The 14,813-nt window shown below is 50.6% G+C and overlaps 1 protein-coding gene across 2 annotated transcripts in view; it reads right to left on the reverse strand.

Moving 5' to 3' along the window:
• LOC138808577 (germinal-center associated nuclear protein-like) overlaps window positions 1–14,712 on the reverse strand; it is a 49,674-nt gene extending 34,962 nt beyond the window's left edge. For both annotated transcript variants that reach the window (XM_069994865.1, XM_069994864.1), the window contains exons 1-10: window positions 14,612–14,712; window positions 11,759–13,058; window positions 11,318–11,541; window positions 9,810–9,888; window positions 9,195–9,339; window positions 7,322–7,512; window positions 6,298–6,437; window positions 5,377–5,574; window positions 4,663–4,931; window positions 2,433–2,595 (exon numbers count right to left, since the gene is read on the reverse strand). In XM_069994865.1, coding sequence (XP_069850966.1) covers window positions 2,433–2,595; window positions 4,663–4,931; window positions 5,377–5,574; window positions 6,298–6,437; window positions 7,322–7,512; window positions 9,195–9,339; window positions 9,810–9,888; window positions 11,318–11,541; window positions 11,759–12,956 — 2,607 coding nt within the window. In that variant the 5' untranslated portion in view covers window positions 12,957–13,058; window positions 14,612–14,712. The remainder of the gene's footprint in view (window positions 1–2,432; window positions 2,596–4,662; window positions 4,932–5,376; window positions 5,575–6,297; window positions 6,438–7,321; window positions 7,513–9,194; window positions 9,340–9,809; window positions 9,889–11,317; window positions 11,542–11,758; window positions 13,059–14,611) is intronic.
• Window positions 14,713–14,813: the final 101 nt, after the last annotated feature.

Consider the following 14,813-nt stretch of genomic DNA (forward strand, 5'->3'; position numbering starts at 1 on the left):
GCCGAGCACCAGTGGCTCACACCTATAATCCTAGTTACTCAGGAGGTTGAGATGTGAGGATCTTGGCTTGAAGGCAGTCCAGGCAGAAAAGTCCCTGTGAGACTCTTATCTCTAATCAACCACTCAAAACCCAGAAGTGGCATTGTGGCTTAAAGTGGTAGAGCGCTAGTTGAGCACAGAGGCTCAGGGACTGCATCAGGCAGAGTTCAAGCCACAGGAACAACAAAAATAAATAAAATAGGGAAGCCAGCCCAGGCACTGGCAGTGGCTCATGTCTGTTGTCCTAGTTAAAAGGTTCAAAGCTGAGAGGATTGCGGTCTGAAGCCAGCCCAGGCAAGAAAATCCAGGAGGCTCTTATCTCTAACTGCCAAAAAAGTAGGAAGTATAGCTATGTGTCAAGTGGTAGAGCACTAGCCTTGAGCATAAATGCTCAGGGATGCTGGTTGCCAGTGGCTCATACCTATAATCCTAGCTACTAAAGGGACTAAGATCTGCGGACTGCAATTCAAAGTCAGGCCAGGCAGAAAAGTTCCTGAGATTCTTAGCTCCAATAAACTACCAAAAAGCTGAATGTGGTGCTGTGGCTCAAGTGGTATAAAGCCAGTCTTGAGAAATAAAAGCTCAGGGACAGCTCCCAGGCCCTGAGTTCAAGACCCAGGACTGGCACAAAAAAAATAAACAGGGCTGGGAATGTGGATTAGTGGTAGAGTGCTTGCCTAGCATGCAGGAAGCCCTGGGTTCAATATCTTGGTACCACATTAAAAAAATGGGGACAGCGCCCAGGCCCAGAGTTCAAGCCCCACGACCGACCAAAAAAAAAAAAAAATTTTTTTTAAAGGAATCAATTTTTTTTAATGAAAGAACAAAATTAACATGCTTGGTAGCAACCAATACTTTTGACAATGAATATGTAAAATGCATTTAATGGCAATTAATGGTAATTCAGTATGATGTGTTAGAAAAGGTCACAGAATGCTGACAGGAAGAGTGGCCAGTTGGCATTGTGGATATGGTGGTTAATGGGGAAACAAAGGCCATGGTAGTTACGGGAAGAACCTGAAGGGAAAGGGCTGTGGACAGAGCAGAGCAAGGAGATAAGGTGTGAAACCATGGTCACTGCTGGTGAAACATGGCTTTGCTCTTATGTTTCTCTTTTCTTTCTTTTTTTTTTTTGGTTCGGTCGTGGGGCCTGAACTCTGGGCCTGGGCACTGTCCCTCAGCTCTTCAGCTCAAGGCTAGCGCTCTACCACTTGAGCCACAGCGCCACTTCCGGCTTTTTTCTTTTTGCTTATATGGTGCTGAAGAATCGAACCCAGGGCCTCAGGCATGCAAGGCAAGTGCTCGACCACTGAGCCACCTTCCCAGCCCAGTTTCTCTTTTCTTTAATGCTATTCATAGTGGACAATGTTCTACAAACATGAAATCACCATTTTAAGAGATTATATGTTTCATATGAAAACTGTACAGAATTCTCCCGTGACAGGTTAATTAGAATCTTTTCATTCGTTCTAGAACTTCGGTTCTGTAGCAGATGGTTAAACTGACAGCAGCAAAGAAACGTGCCTAAGATTCTCTACACAAAACACACCTATAGGGGCTGGGAAGGTGGCTCAGTGGTAGAGCGCTTGCCTTGCATGCCTGAGGCCCTGGGTTCGATTCCTCAGCACCACATAAGCAAAAAGAAAAAAGCCGGAAGTGGCGCTGTAGCTCAAGTGGTAGAGCGCTAGCCTTGAGCTGAAGAGCTGAGGGACAGCGCCCAGGCCCAGAGTTCAGGCCCCACGACCGGACCCCCCCCCCCCCCAAAAAAAAACACAACTATAGGTTTCTTCCATTTCTAAGAGGGCTTAGTGTGTGAACAAAGACTCAAGCCAGAACTGCTGGTCCTGAGATCTTCAGACAGCATCCTCCCATCAGCAGACGTGGGCAGTAGCCGACTCAAGGTGGCGGCGTGCTGCAGGAGCAGGCAGCGGCCCTACGTCACCGTGGGGCTCTAGAGGCTGTTCTCATGGCATCCTCAGGTTCCTCCACAGGGCTGCAGTAAATGAAATAACTCAAAATATCCAAGAGTTTACATAAAACCCTAGGCAAGAGAGCAGCCTTTGGGCCGCCTTTGTAACCCAAGAGCACAGCACACGGTTTGAGGACTGAAACAAATTTAGCATCATCAGCCTCCCAAATGTAAATGAACCACCCTAAGGATTTCAGTTACATAATCTGTCCACATGACACAAGACTGCTGCTTTTTTATTTGTGCTCATGAGGAGGGCAGATGACTGCGCTTGACTCACAGAACAGCATTTCCATGGCCTGCCCTCTGCTGGTGGAGCTGCACAGTGCTGAGCCATGTCAAGAGGGAAAGCCAGAACAGAAGCATATCCACACCACATTTACAACTTCTTCCCTCCCACTCTGCCAGCAGCTATTCTGCTTACCTGATTAAAGTAACAGTGTAACAGGCAGGCATTCAGATAAGAAGCTGACTGGACCAGCTTGAAAAATCTCACAAAATTATTACTGTTCAATGCAGCAAAAACCTGGACAGCAAAGTCCACCTCAGAAGAGTTTCTGACATCAGCATGGAGCTGCTGCACTTCTCTGTGATGGAGACAAGATGGTTAGTGATGCCTTTCATCAGACAAGGATGGATCAGATAAATGATTTCACAGAGCCTGAACAGTGACACACGCAAGCTGAAGCCCCACCACGAACCCCCCCCCCCAAAAAAAAGCCAGCCACCGGTGGCTCATGCCTGTAATCCTAGCTAGCTACTCAGGGGGCTGAGACATGAGGATCTCAGTTCAAAGTCAAAGCCAGCTCGGGCAGGAACTTCCATGAAACTCTTATCTCCAATAAACCACTAAAAACCAGACATGGCGCTGTGGCTCAAGCAGTAGAGCGCTCGCCTTGAGCTGAAGAGCACAGGGACAGTGCCCATGGAGTTCAAGCCCCATGACCGACAAAAAAATAATAAAATAAAAATTGAACCCAGCATCAGTGGCCCATGTCTGTGATTCTAGCTCCTCAGGAGGCTGAGATCTGAGGACCACAGTTCAAAGCCAGCAGGGAAGTCCATGAGACTTATCTCCAGTTGAACACCTGAAAACCAGAAGCGGCATTATGGTTCAATGTGGTAGAGCACTAGCCTTGAGCAGAATACAGGGACAGCACTCAGGCCCTGTCCCAGGATTGACTGGAAAAAAAAACAAAATTACTATCAAAAAGTTATTTTAAGGGGCTGGGAAGGTGGCTCAATGGTAGAGAGCTTGCCTTGCATACATGAGCCCCTAGGTTCGATTCCTCAGCACCACATAAGCAAAAAGAAAAAAAGCCGCAAGTGGCGCTGTGGCTCAAGTGGTAGAGCGCTAGCCTTGAGCTGAAGAGCTGAGGGACAGCGCCAGGCCCAGAGTTCAGGCCCCACAACCGGACCAAAAAAAAAAAAAAAGTTATTTTAAGCCAGGCACCAGTGGCTCACGTCTGTCATCCTAGCCACTCAGGAGACTGAGATCTGAGAATTGAGGTTCAAAGCCAGCCTAGGCAGGAAATTCCATGGGACTCATCTCCAATAAAGCACCAGAAAACCTGAAGTGGTGCTGTGGCTTGAGTGGTAGAGCGCTCACTTTGAGCTGAAGAGCTGAGGGACAGTGCCCAGGCCCAGAATTCAAGCCCCACATCCAACAACAATAAAAAGTTATTTTAAACTTATGCCAAATGACTACCAAATATTTTTAGCAACAAAGAAAGTTTGAAAATAAATTTTAGTATTAGCCACTCAGGAGGCTGAGATTTGAAGGATCTCAGTTTGAGAAAGACCAGGCAGAAAAGTCCACTAGATTCAATCTTCAATTAACTAGCAAAAATCCAGGTTTCTAGAGGCATGGCTCAAGTAGTAGAGCACCAACCAAGTAAGCCACACAAGAAACAGCCTCAGTTCAAACTCTAGTACCAACAAGAAAGGAAAGGAAAGGGGAATGGGGGGGAGTAAAGGGGAGCTAAAAAGAGTGGCCATATGGGCTGGGAAGGTGGCTCAGTGGTAGAGTGCTTGCCTTGCATGCCTGAGGCCCTGGGTTCAATTCCTCAGCACCACATAAGCAAAAAGAAAAAAGCCGAAAGAAAAAAGCCGGAAGTGGCACTGTGGCTCAAGTGGTAGAGTGCTAGCCTTGAGCTGAAGAACTGAGGGACAGTGCCCAGGCCCAGAGTTCAGGCCCCACAACCAGACAAAAAAAAAAAAAAAAAAAAGGAGTGGCCATAATCCAGTTCCATTTTCTTCAACACAACATGGGTCCAGAGAGCTCTATATTTCTCATTCTGCAAAGATGTATTACCAAACCAAGTTTAAAATTGTTCCACTGTAATATTTCATCCTTACCAATTCCATTCCAAATAACTTTTTTTCTTACTTAAACCTTTGACAAAATAACCCAGACACAGTAAGTTGCTAGCAACTCCAGTGGGTGACGCTGGCTTCCCGGCCCTGGCCCAGTCTTATCAGAAGGATACCTCTCTCATAGTCTTCCCAGGAGGAGAAGCCATTCTTGCCCAGCTCAGAGGAGCTGATGTACCCGAGTAGCAACACTCCTCACTCAATCCTCGCCAGGGTCTCCCTAACCTTAAAAGCTCTTTTTCTGTTTACATGGCCTTTCCCTGTATCACAGGCAAACTCACCTCAGGATGTCTCCCTTGTTGAGATTGAGCAGAACATTGTAGCCCTGGAACTCAGCCTCGCTGGTGCAGGAGACCCCCTTGCTCCTCAGGTCCTGATACATCTCCTTCAGGCTCTGCAGACACTTGGTCATGTTCTCATTGTTGATCTTGGCATCAAAGGAAGACATGGGTTCCTCACACATGAAGTGGGCACAATGAATATGAAACCGGGTACATTTCTCGATCAGGGAAACCGTCAGAGGGTCGCAGAGGTGTTGCTGTGTGATGTCCTAGGTACAAGCAAGGGGGAGGATTACAAACATGCATGCACTAGTGAGTACATGTTCTTCCTACCTACACACTTAGGAGAAAAATCATGCCTAACATTTAACTTGATCCCAAACCCATAAAGCACATTTTAACTTTTTTTTTTTTAGTCTGGTCGTGGGGCCTGAACTCTGGGCTGGGCACTGTCCCTCAGCTCTTCAGCTCAAGGCTAGCGCTCTACCACTTGAGCCACAGCGCCACTTCCTGCTTTTTTCTTTTTGCTTATGTGGTGCTGAGGAATCGAACCCAGGGCCTCATGCATGCAAGGCAAGCGCTCTACCACTGAGCCACCTTCCCAGCCCCACATTTTAACATTTTTGTAATGGTTTTTGTTTCAGATGAGTTAAAACCAAGCTATGAGCATAGCTGTTACACACATCCTCATCTCCAACGAGAGGCAGCTGATACCTTCCGTATGCCACGTGTGCGGTTCCACACGAAGTCATACCAGTCCCGCAGGCTGACATCCCTCTGATCCATGATCTGGGTCACGAGGTAGTCCATGGTCCGACTGAGCACAGCTGAGGGCCGGAGCTCATGTGGCAGGGGCTCCTCCTGGTCAGCAGAGGAGCGGCTGTACTCCTTCACAGCTGCTGCGTGGTCCACCTGGGGGGATGTAGAACAAGGACAAGCTGCTCAGTTGACTGTCGCTGGGCCGTCAGGGAGGCAGAGGACACAGACACATACAACATTGGAGCTTGAAAACGCTTTTTAAATGGAAAATTTCTGTTAAAGATACAATCAAAATTTAAAGACTTGATTTAAACTAAGAAGCTTGGTTTTGGCAAACAGTAGGAGGGTGTTATAAGAAGTAATTTAAGTTCCAAAGCACAAAGAAGAGACAAGTAAAGGACTTACAAGAAATGTCAAAGGCCTCAACCATGCTCAAACACCAAGTTAGGTCTGCTTAGACCTAACTTGAAATGAAGGTGGACAGTGAGGACAAATAGGGGCATAGAAGGAGGCCCGGTGGGACAAAGGCCACCTCCCTACAAAAGTCTAGGGCTGTCCTTTCCACTGTAGGAGGCTGCAGGCTCGTGGACATGGAGGAAAGTAGAGGCCCTCACAGACCAGGGCCTGCGTAAACTCAGGCCTCCACAGCGACGACAGCTTCTAGCTGGGAAGCACAATCAGGTCAAACGCCAAACCCAGTCAGGGTGAAAAGCCCACAGGCAAAACTGAAGAGCAAACAGATTTCTGAGCAAACCACTTGTGACATCAGAGGTCAGGTCCTCTGATACAGTACTCAAACACTCAGGAGCTAGCCAAAGAAAATAATTAAATAGGAATGAGGGGCCTATCTCAGTGGGAGACACTCAAGAGTCTTACCTGATCGGTCCCTGGGACCGCTTCAAACACACTCAGCTGGCTCCGAGTCTCCCGCATGTAACGCTCCTTCTCAGGACACATGTCAGGGCATGTCCCAACGAAAGTTCTTGCTTTGTCCAGATCAGTCCTCTTCACCCGAGCTGAATGATGTCAAGCAAAAGATAAGGATGTATGTGTCACACAAATATGGAGAACTCACAAAAGTATATTGCCATGATAGAAGGAAAAATAATTCTGAAAGTCATAAATTACAAAGAAAAAAAAAATTTAACTCTGAGTCTCAAAAGACTGGCCGTGGCCAACCCACCGCACAGTGGGCATCAAGTCTTACTAAAATCCCTCATCACGGCAGCTGCTTCCAGTGACCGAATTCCACTGCACACTAACAACAGGGCACACCCACTTATTGACAGGCACACTTGCCAGAGTTCTGTAATCCTTATCATGATCTCAGTGATGAGGTGCAGAATGTTGACTAGGAGGATAAACTTGTTAGGTATAAATATTCAATACATTCCAGTATTCCAGAATTCTCAGCACTGAGAATCACCTAACAAATTAAGTGATGTGTCTTAAATAAGTCGACCCTTTCCACTAATGCACAGACTTATTATTGTTTGAACAGGGTCTCAAGTTAGACAGCAATCTTCATCTCCACCTCCTGAGTCACCATGGCTACAAGAATAAGTCTATAATATATTCCTGGAAACAGCATGCCTCTGGAAGGCAATGTAGTCAAGTTTACAATTTTAACCATCCAAAGCCTTAACCATGTCTAAAATAACCTCCATTCACCTCCACCTTTCAGATGCCTGCTCAATCTCCTGGCAGTCAGAGTATACAGTTCTTCCACACCCTCCCACCACTACTTTATACACATAAGCAGGCACATTTACACTTCCAAGTAAACATACAACACTCATCACCAAGAGGAACAGCAGAGAACAATAACCCCACAGCAGTGGAACCTCATGAAAAGGGACACTACTTCACGGTGGCCTTGTCAGGGACTCTGGGGCCATACCTTGCCGCATGACTCTGTCCCTCTGGTCGAGCAGGCGGTACTTGTCCTCTGATGTCTCAGCCAGGGTGCCTATCAGGGTGCTGAGAGACGACACACATGGCCCAAGGCCCTCAGTGCCCTCAGACCCAGAGTCAAAAGGGTCTCCCACGAACTGAGGGGCCTTCACAAGACTTGGCTTCTTCACTGGAGAGCTACAGGGAAAACAACACAGTAAGTATCTCCTATCATGGTCACTTCTGAACCTTTCAAGATTTTCTAGTTCTAAAGCTAAGAAAGTATACCTAGGGATAAGAGGAACAAAAAATACCTTTTTTTTCCCCATGAAAAAGGAGCTATAATCCCAGCTACACTGAAGGATGAGGAAAAAGTATAGCTTGAGTCCAGAACTCAAAAGCTAAGACCCCCAAAAAAGGGAAAAGAAAAATTAAAGCAGGTAATAAGCAACACATTGTTAAGTGGCTACCCTCTCAGCTTCTCCATTTTCTAGCTAGTTTCCAAGTTTCCGAACTTGAAACATCAAAGCGTATCTGAGACCGAAGGATGGGAAAGATAAAGGTAAGCAAGCCAGGGATTAAACTGCCAATCACAAAACAGAGCAAGGGAAAAAAATACAGAGACCTGTCAGCGCAGGTTCAGTGTGAAAAGAGGAAGTCAGAGGAGGGACCTGTGGGAAAGGGGGTCATGTGACACAGAAGCAACCACACTCATACCACAATGCACCTCATCAGGACCATCTCAGCAGCTGCTTTGCAGCAGTACGATGGACATACAAAATGTCACACTGGAAACTCTCAAAAGTATTACCAAGAATGGATAATTACAGCCACCCAAGACAGTTTACTGCATTTACATGTCAAGTGAACTACAAGTAACGTTAGACAAGGCAAGTAAATGCACCACCGACCACATAGGCGGCACATACAATGTGCACCAGCCAAACCTCTGCCATGCCAAGTGAGTGGCCTCGTGTAGGAACTGAGACATAGGAACTACAGCTGCAGCTAAAAACAATAGATAGGTCAGCTACAGGAGCTCTGTCATTCAGTTCTCTCAAACTAACAAAAAAAATCTCAGGTGAGAAGAAAAACTACCCTCACAGACCTTCTCAGCAATCTAATCCTGTGGTATGTGAAAATGAGAACCACCCCCATAACTACCAAGTGTCAGATGAAGAAAAACTCATTCCACAAGCCCTCAGCTGGGACCATCAGCCTGAAGCAGGCCTGCTTTCCCAAAGCAAAACAGCGCCTGCCAGCCGGTTAAAGAATGGGGAGGAGGAAGGAACATTTTATTTATTTATTTACTTATTTGTTTGTTTATTTATTTTATATTTGCCAGTCCTGGGGCTTGTACTCGGGACCTGGGCACTGTCCCTGAGCTGCTTTCGGTCAATGTTAACACTCTATCACTTGAGCCACAAGGCCACTTCTGGCTTTTTCTGTGTATGTGGTACTGAGGAATCAAATCCAGGGCTTCATGCATGCTAGGCAACCACTCTACCACTAAGCCACATTCCCAGGCCCATTTTAAAAGTATCCTTGCTGGGCACCGGTGGCTCACGCCTGTAATCTTAGCTACTCAAGAGGCTGAGATCTGAGGATCACAGTTCAGGGCCAGCGTGGGCAGGAAAGGCTAAGAGACTTAACTACCAGAAAACTAGAAGTGGCACTGTGGCTCAAGTGGTAAAGTGCTTTGCCTTGAGCTGAAGAGCTGAGGGACAGAGACCAGGCCCAGAGTTCAACCCCAAATGACAAAAAAAAAAAGCCTCCCTCCTTATCCTTCACTCCCAGAAACTGTTAACTATAAGTTCTTGCTCCCCAGCCCCTCAAGTACCACATTGCAGCCCATCCCAGGCAGGAAAGGCCTGTCCCACCTCTTATTCAGGAGGCTGCCGGTTGCAGCCCTCACTATAGGCTTGCCCAGCGACGAGTGCTGAAAGGATGCATCCTCCATGCCCTGGCTAGCTTCACTGTCACCAAGTTTCTTCTCCTTCAGGGAAACGGGCTTCTTGTTGGGACCTGGGGACACAGTAGTCAAAACAGTTTATGGGTTGGGAAGGTGGCTCAGTGGTAGAGTGCTTGCCTCACATGCATGAGGTCCTAGGTTAGATTCCTCAGCACCACATACACAGAAAAAGCTTGAAGTGGCGCTGTGGCTCAAGTGGTAGAGCGCTTGCTTTGAGCTGAAGAGCTGAGGGACAGCGCCCAGGCCCAGAGTTCAAGCCCCACAACCAGCAAAAAAAAAAAAAAAGAAAAAAAGAAAAAGAAAACCAAAAACCCAGAGTTTATACCATCACAAGTCTCCTGATACTGGACTTTTCAGTTTTCAGAAAGTAAAATTCTTACAGCTGTTACAGGGGGTTATGGAAATATCCCAGAAACAAACTATGAGACACAAGCTCCACTGGCCTTGGGTGAAGGACTCAGACTGGGAAGTCAATAGGCCTTGCATACAGAACATCAGACTACGGAAAGAACTGAAAACTCACTGATTTTCTTCTTGTGCCAAAAAATAGCCACGTCCTTATGCAAACTTTTTCCTTTCTTTCGAGCCAGAGCTGCAGATTCCTGAAAAACAGCCAAGCATGAGGACACCAAGAGACCAAGGAGCAAAGTGAAACCAAAATGACAGATGCAGCAAACAGAACAGACCTCTCTGAGAGAGAGGTCTCAAGAGAGAGCCACTGTCCTTCAAGCAACAGGGCGGCCCCTCCCCCACGTGCTCCACCCCCTCAGCTAGGGCACCACAGCCTGAGCTGCACACACTGTCTGCCTTTGGTGATGGCAGTCACAGACCTCATTGCCCACAGCAGCCCTTACCTGTCTGACAAGTATGAATTTGTTCTTCTCATTTTTGAAGTTGTCAACTTTACTATGATAAAAACCCAGAAACTTGACCCTTAGTATTTGGCAAGATGAATCTTACCAACTAATCACATACACAGAAAAACTTACAAACCAAAGGCAGCTATGAAATGATACACGTGAAATACCATTACCACAAGACTCATCACGAGTAATGTTTACTCACATTAATATGTACAGATACTTATAAAGTGCCTAGAAAATTATGTACCACACTCAGTAACTGGGGCTGTTCCTGGGGAACAGAAAGAACAGGGAAATCAGCTGCATCAAATTGTTCACAATGCAACGTATCTCCATACAGATACGTGATAAAAATCCTAAGGTTCAACTGAAAGAATAAACACATTCACAGCAAACACCACTTTTAAAAATGAGAATATTAGGGGCACTGGTGGCTCATGCCTGTAATCCTGGCTACACAGGACGCTGAGATCTGAGGACTGCAGTTCAAAGCCAGCCCAGGAAGGAAAGTCTGTGAGACTCTTATCTCCAATAAACCACCAGAAAACCGGAAGTGGAGCTGTGGCTCAAATGGTAGAGTGCTAGCCTTGAGCTGAAGAGCTGACTGAGGGACAGCACCCAGGCCCAGAGTTCAAGCCCCACAACTGACAATAATCCTAGCTACTCAGAGCCACATGACAGACAAAAAAAAAGTTCCAGAAATAGATACTGGTGTGGCCACTGGGCATAGTAACCTCCAAGACTTTTAACCCAACACCTGGGAGGCTGAGGCAGCAAGATCTCAGTTTCACCAGTGTAGACTACACAGAGAGACCCTGTCTAAAAAACCAATGGCTGGGCATGTATTTCAGTCGAGAGCCCATGCTTAATAAACATGAGGCCCTGAGTTTAAAAATCTGGTACTAGGGCTGGGAAGGTGGCTCAGTGGTAGAGTGCTTGCCTTGCATGCATGAGGCCCTGGGTTCGATTCCTCAGCACCACGTAAGCAAAAAGCCAGAAGTGGTGCTGTGGCTCAAGTGGTAGAGTGCTAGCCTTGAGCTGAAAAGCTGAGGGACAGCTCTTCAGGCCCAGAGTTCAGGCCCCACGACTGGACCCAAAAAAAATAAAAATATGGTACTAAAATTAAGTTCACCTCTAGGATAGCAAGTAGCAAGTTGGGAATACTTACATGATCAAAAAAGTGCACCACTGCCAGCTTCCTGCTGCGCCTGGTGAAGATGCGCTGCACTTTAGCAACTTTACTGAAGTAGCTCTCCAGGACGGCCCTGTCGTTGAGACTATCAGGGATGTTCTTGCACTGGATAGCTGTGGCTTCTAAGGGAGAAAAGCCTCCAAGACTGTCTGTGCTCTCGCTTCTTTTACTCTGGTGCACTGGAGTTCCCCTCAGAGAATCTAGGAGTTCAGAAAACAGACATATAAACCTATTAGATGTTAATTCTCAGACAAAAGGAGGCACCAACTTTGTAAAAGCAAATGAAAATCTCCAAGGCCCTATGTTAGGATTCCTACTATTCAGGGGACTTACCAGAACAATCAAGCTACTTACCGTAAGGATCTCACTGAGAATCTACCAGCTGCCTATACTCTGCCGAACACCTTTACAACTCACCTTCTTTTTTATCCCTGCTTTCAGTTTCTTCCTCTTTGGTCACTCCTGGAAGCCGGGAAGGTGCCAGGACAGCCTGACTCCCTCGAGATGGTTCACTTTCCCCAGACTCGACAAAACAGCTTTCCTTTTTAGGCTCCTTGTTGCCCAGACGACCTACGTCTTTATTGCTTTTGAAGACATCCTTTATTGTGCGGCCAAACAAAGTGCCTCCCCGGGGTCGAGTCAAGCGGACAGGTCGTTTATCTGGAGGATGGTCACCTCTGGACAGAGGGTCAGAATCTTCTGTTGCCTCGTGGCCATGCCTCCTTGGGGAGCGGTCCTGGTCCTCTTTCCTCTTCAGTCCCTTCATGAGGTTGGGAAGTGGCTCCACTTGAGAAACAGCTTCTTCACATCCTTGCCGGGCACTTGTTTTGCTAGCAGAAAAGGGTTCTCCTAAAGACCCTGATGCTATGGCGAAGCTGCTGAAGCTACTACTAGAACCTCCAAACACTGGTCTAGGTCCTCTCTTCTCGTCTTCTACATTTTGGTTTAACAAAGCAGGAGCAAAAGCAGATTGGCTATTAGTATTAGCTGGTTTTGAAAAGATAAAATTTGAGTTAGCTGAATTACTTGTCACCTGAGGAAAAGAAAAAGGGGTCAGGCTACCAGATCCACTACTGACTGGGTGGGAAAACGTAAAAAATCCAGAAGTAACCTGGCTCTGTGTTTTTTCTGGCTCAGACTCAGCCCCCAGGATTGGTTTGAACACTGCATTTTCCAGAGTTTTAAAGCTGAATTCTGTTTTCCCAAAGCCAGAGCTCACTATTTCTCCAGTTTCTGGTCCAAAAGTAGAAGTGCTTGGGAAAACTCCAATGCTGGTAGATGATTTGAGATTAAATCCCGAGTTTCCTGCCACAGGTGAACTTGAAGGCCCAGAAGTAGCTACAAAAGGAGTGCGTTCAAGTCCAGAAAAGAGTGCAGCACTTGAGGTTTGGGTGAGACCAAACGCTTGTTCTGAAGAAGAATGACTTAGTCCAGGTGTTACAAAGCTAGGCACCTGTGAAAAGGCCGGGTTCTTCCCAGATGTGTTACTTTGCCCAAAAACAGAGGGTTGACCAAATCGAAATGGCGGCTTAGCCTGAAATGTACCTCCAGTACTACTAGAAGATGCTGCAAAAGCACTAGGCTGTTGCCCACCAAAAGGGTTCCCTGGATTCATCTTCAACACAGTTTTTAGAAGCCAATAAACACTACGTTCACAAAGTCCTCTTCCTTAAAGAGTCCGTTGTATTAGGGGGCTCCCCTTCATCTTCAGGGTGAACTGAAAGGTAAGAATTCATGTCATCACAGTACATCGTGTTAGAAGGCTGTTAAAGAGTCTCGAATCGCAAATCATTCTATAAGGATAATTCTTTAACCCGTCATCCACATTAAGGAGGGAGCACCCTAACTTTGTGAGAGCCAACAGGTTCTTCTGTTGGCGGACATGATACAAATTACTTTATCACATAGTCCTGGCCGGGCTGGCTTTGAACCGTGCTCCTCAGACCTCAGCCTCCTGAGGAGCTAGGATCTCAGGTGGGAAACCCTGAAGCCCAGGCCTTTAAGATTAGAACAAAATCCAGTGGGGATGGGGGAAGGAGCGGCCCGTTGGGATGGGGGGGAGGGGACGCTAGAGGGGGCCGCCCGGTGGGAGGGGGGGGAGGGGGGAGGCGGGGGGAAGGCGGGGGGGGGGGGGTGGGAGGGGGCGGCCTGGTGGGATGCGGGGGGGGGGCAGGGGGGAGGGGGGAAGGCTGGGGGAGGGCCGGTGGGGAGGCAGGGGGGGAGGCCGCGTGGGAAGCAGGGGCCGGCCCGGTGGGAGGCGGGGGGGGGGGGCCCGGTGGGAGGCGGGGGGGGGCCGGTGGGAGGCGGGGAGGGGCCGGCCCGGTGGGAGGCGGGGGGGGCGGCCCGGTGGGAGGCGGGGGGGGGGCGGCCCGGTGGGAGGCGGGGGGGGGGCCGGTGGGAGGCCGGGAGGGGCCGGCCCGGTGGGAGGCGGGGGGGGGGGCGGCCCGGTGGGAGGCGGCCCGGTGGGAGGCGGGGGGGGGCGGCCCGGTGGGAAGCGGGGGGGGGGGCCCGGTGGGAGGCGGGGGGGGGGGGGGGGCCGGTGGGAGGCGGGCGGGGCCCGGTGGGAAGCGGGGAGGCCCGGTGGGAGGCGGGGGGGGGGCGGCCCGGTGGGAGGCGGGGGGGGGCGGCCCGGTGGGAGGCGGGGGGGGGCGGCCCGGTGGGAGGCGGGGGGGGCGGCCGGTGGGAGGCGGGGGGGGCGGCCGGTGGGAGGCGGGGGGGGGCGGCCCGGTGGGAGGCGGGGGAGGCCGGTGGGAGGCGGGGGGGGCGGCCCGGTGGGAAGCGGGGGCGGCCCGGTGGGAGGCGGGGGGGGCCGGTGGGAGGCGGGGGGGGGCGGCGGAAGCGGGGGCGGCCCGGGTGGGAGGCGGGGGGGGCGGCCGGTGGGAAGCGGGGGCGGCCCGGTGGGAGGCGGGGGGGGGGGGGGGGGGGGGGCCGGTGGAGGCGGGGGGGGGGCGGCCCGGTGGGAGGCGGGGGGGGGGCGGCCCGGTGGGAGGCGGGGGGGGGCGGGCCCGGTGGGAGGCGGGGGGGGGGGGGGGCGGCCCGGTGTGGGAGGCGGGGGGGGGGCGGCCCGGTGGGAGGCGGGCGGGGGGGCGGGCCCGGTGGGAGGCGGGGGGGGGGGGCCGGTGGGGAGGCGGGGGGGGGGGGGCGGCCCGGTGGGAGACGGCCCGTCAGCTGCACGGTCCCGGGTCCTTCCCGCACCACCAATAGGAAAAGACGAAGCCGCAGGCCGGCCCGGGCGCGTCGGGACCGGCGGGGAAGATGTGCGTTACTTACAGCGGTCAGCACAGCGGGCGGCGCGGGCTCCCGCCTCCGAGACCTGGGGACGTGCGGGGTCAGGGCGTCTCCCGCCGCCGCTCCCCGGGCCGCGCGGCGGCGGTAACCGGCCCTCCAGACGCGGGGACGCGGGACGCCGGGCCGAGCCCTTCCCGGGGCGGTCCGGACGGCGGCCGCCGCAGGGGCGTCGCGCTGGCGGGTG

The sequence above is a fragment of the Dipodomys merriami genome, unplaced genomic scaffold (genome assembly GCF_024711535.1).
Source record: "Dipodomys merriami isolate MVZ:Mamm:240054 unplaced genomic scaffold, mDipMer1.0.p SCAF_456, whole genome shotgun sequence".
Taxonomy (NCBI): Eukaryota; Metazoa; Chordata; class Mammalia; order Rodentia; family Heteromyidae; genus Dipodomys; species Dipodomys merriami.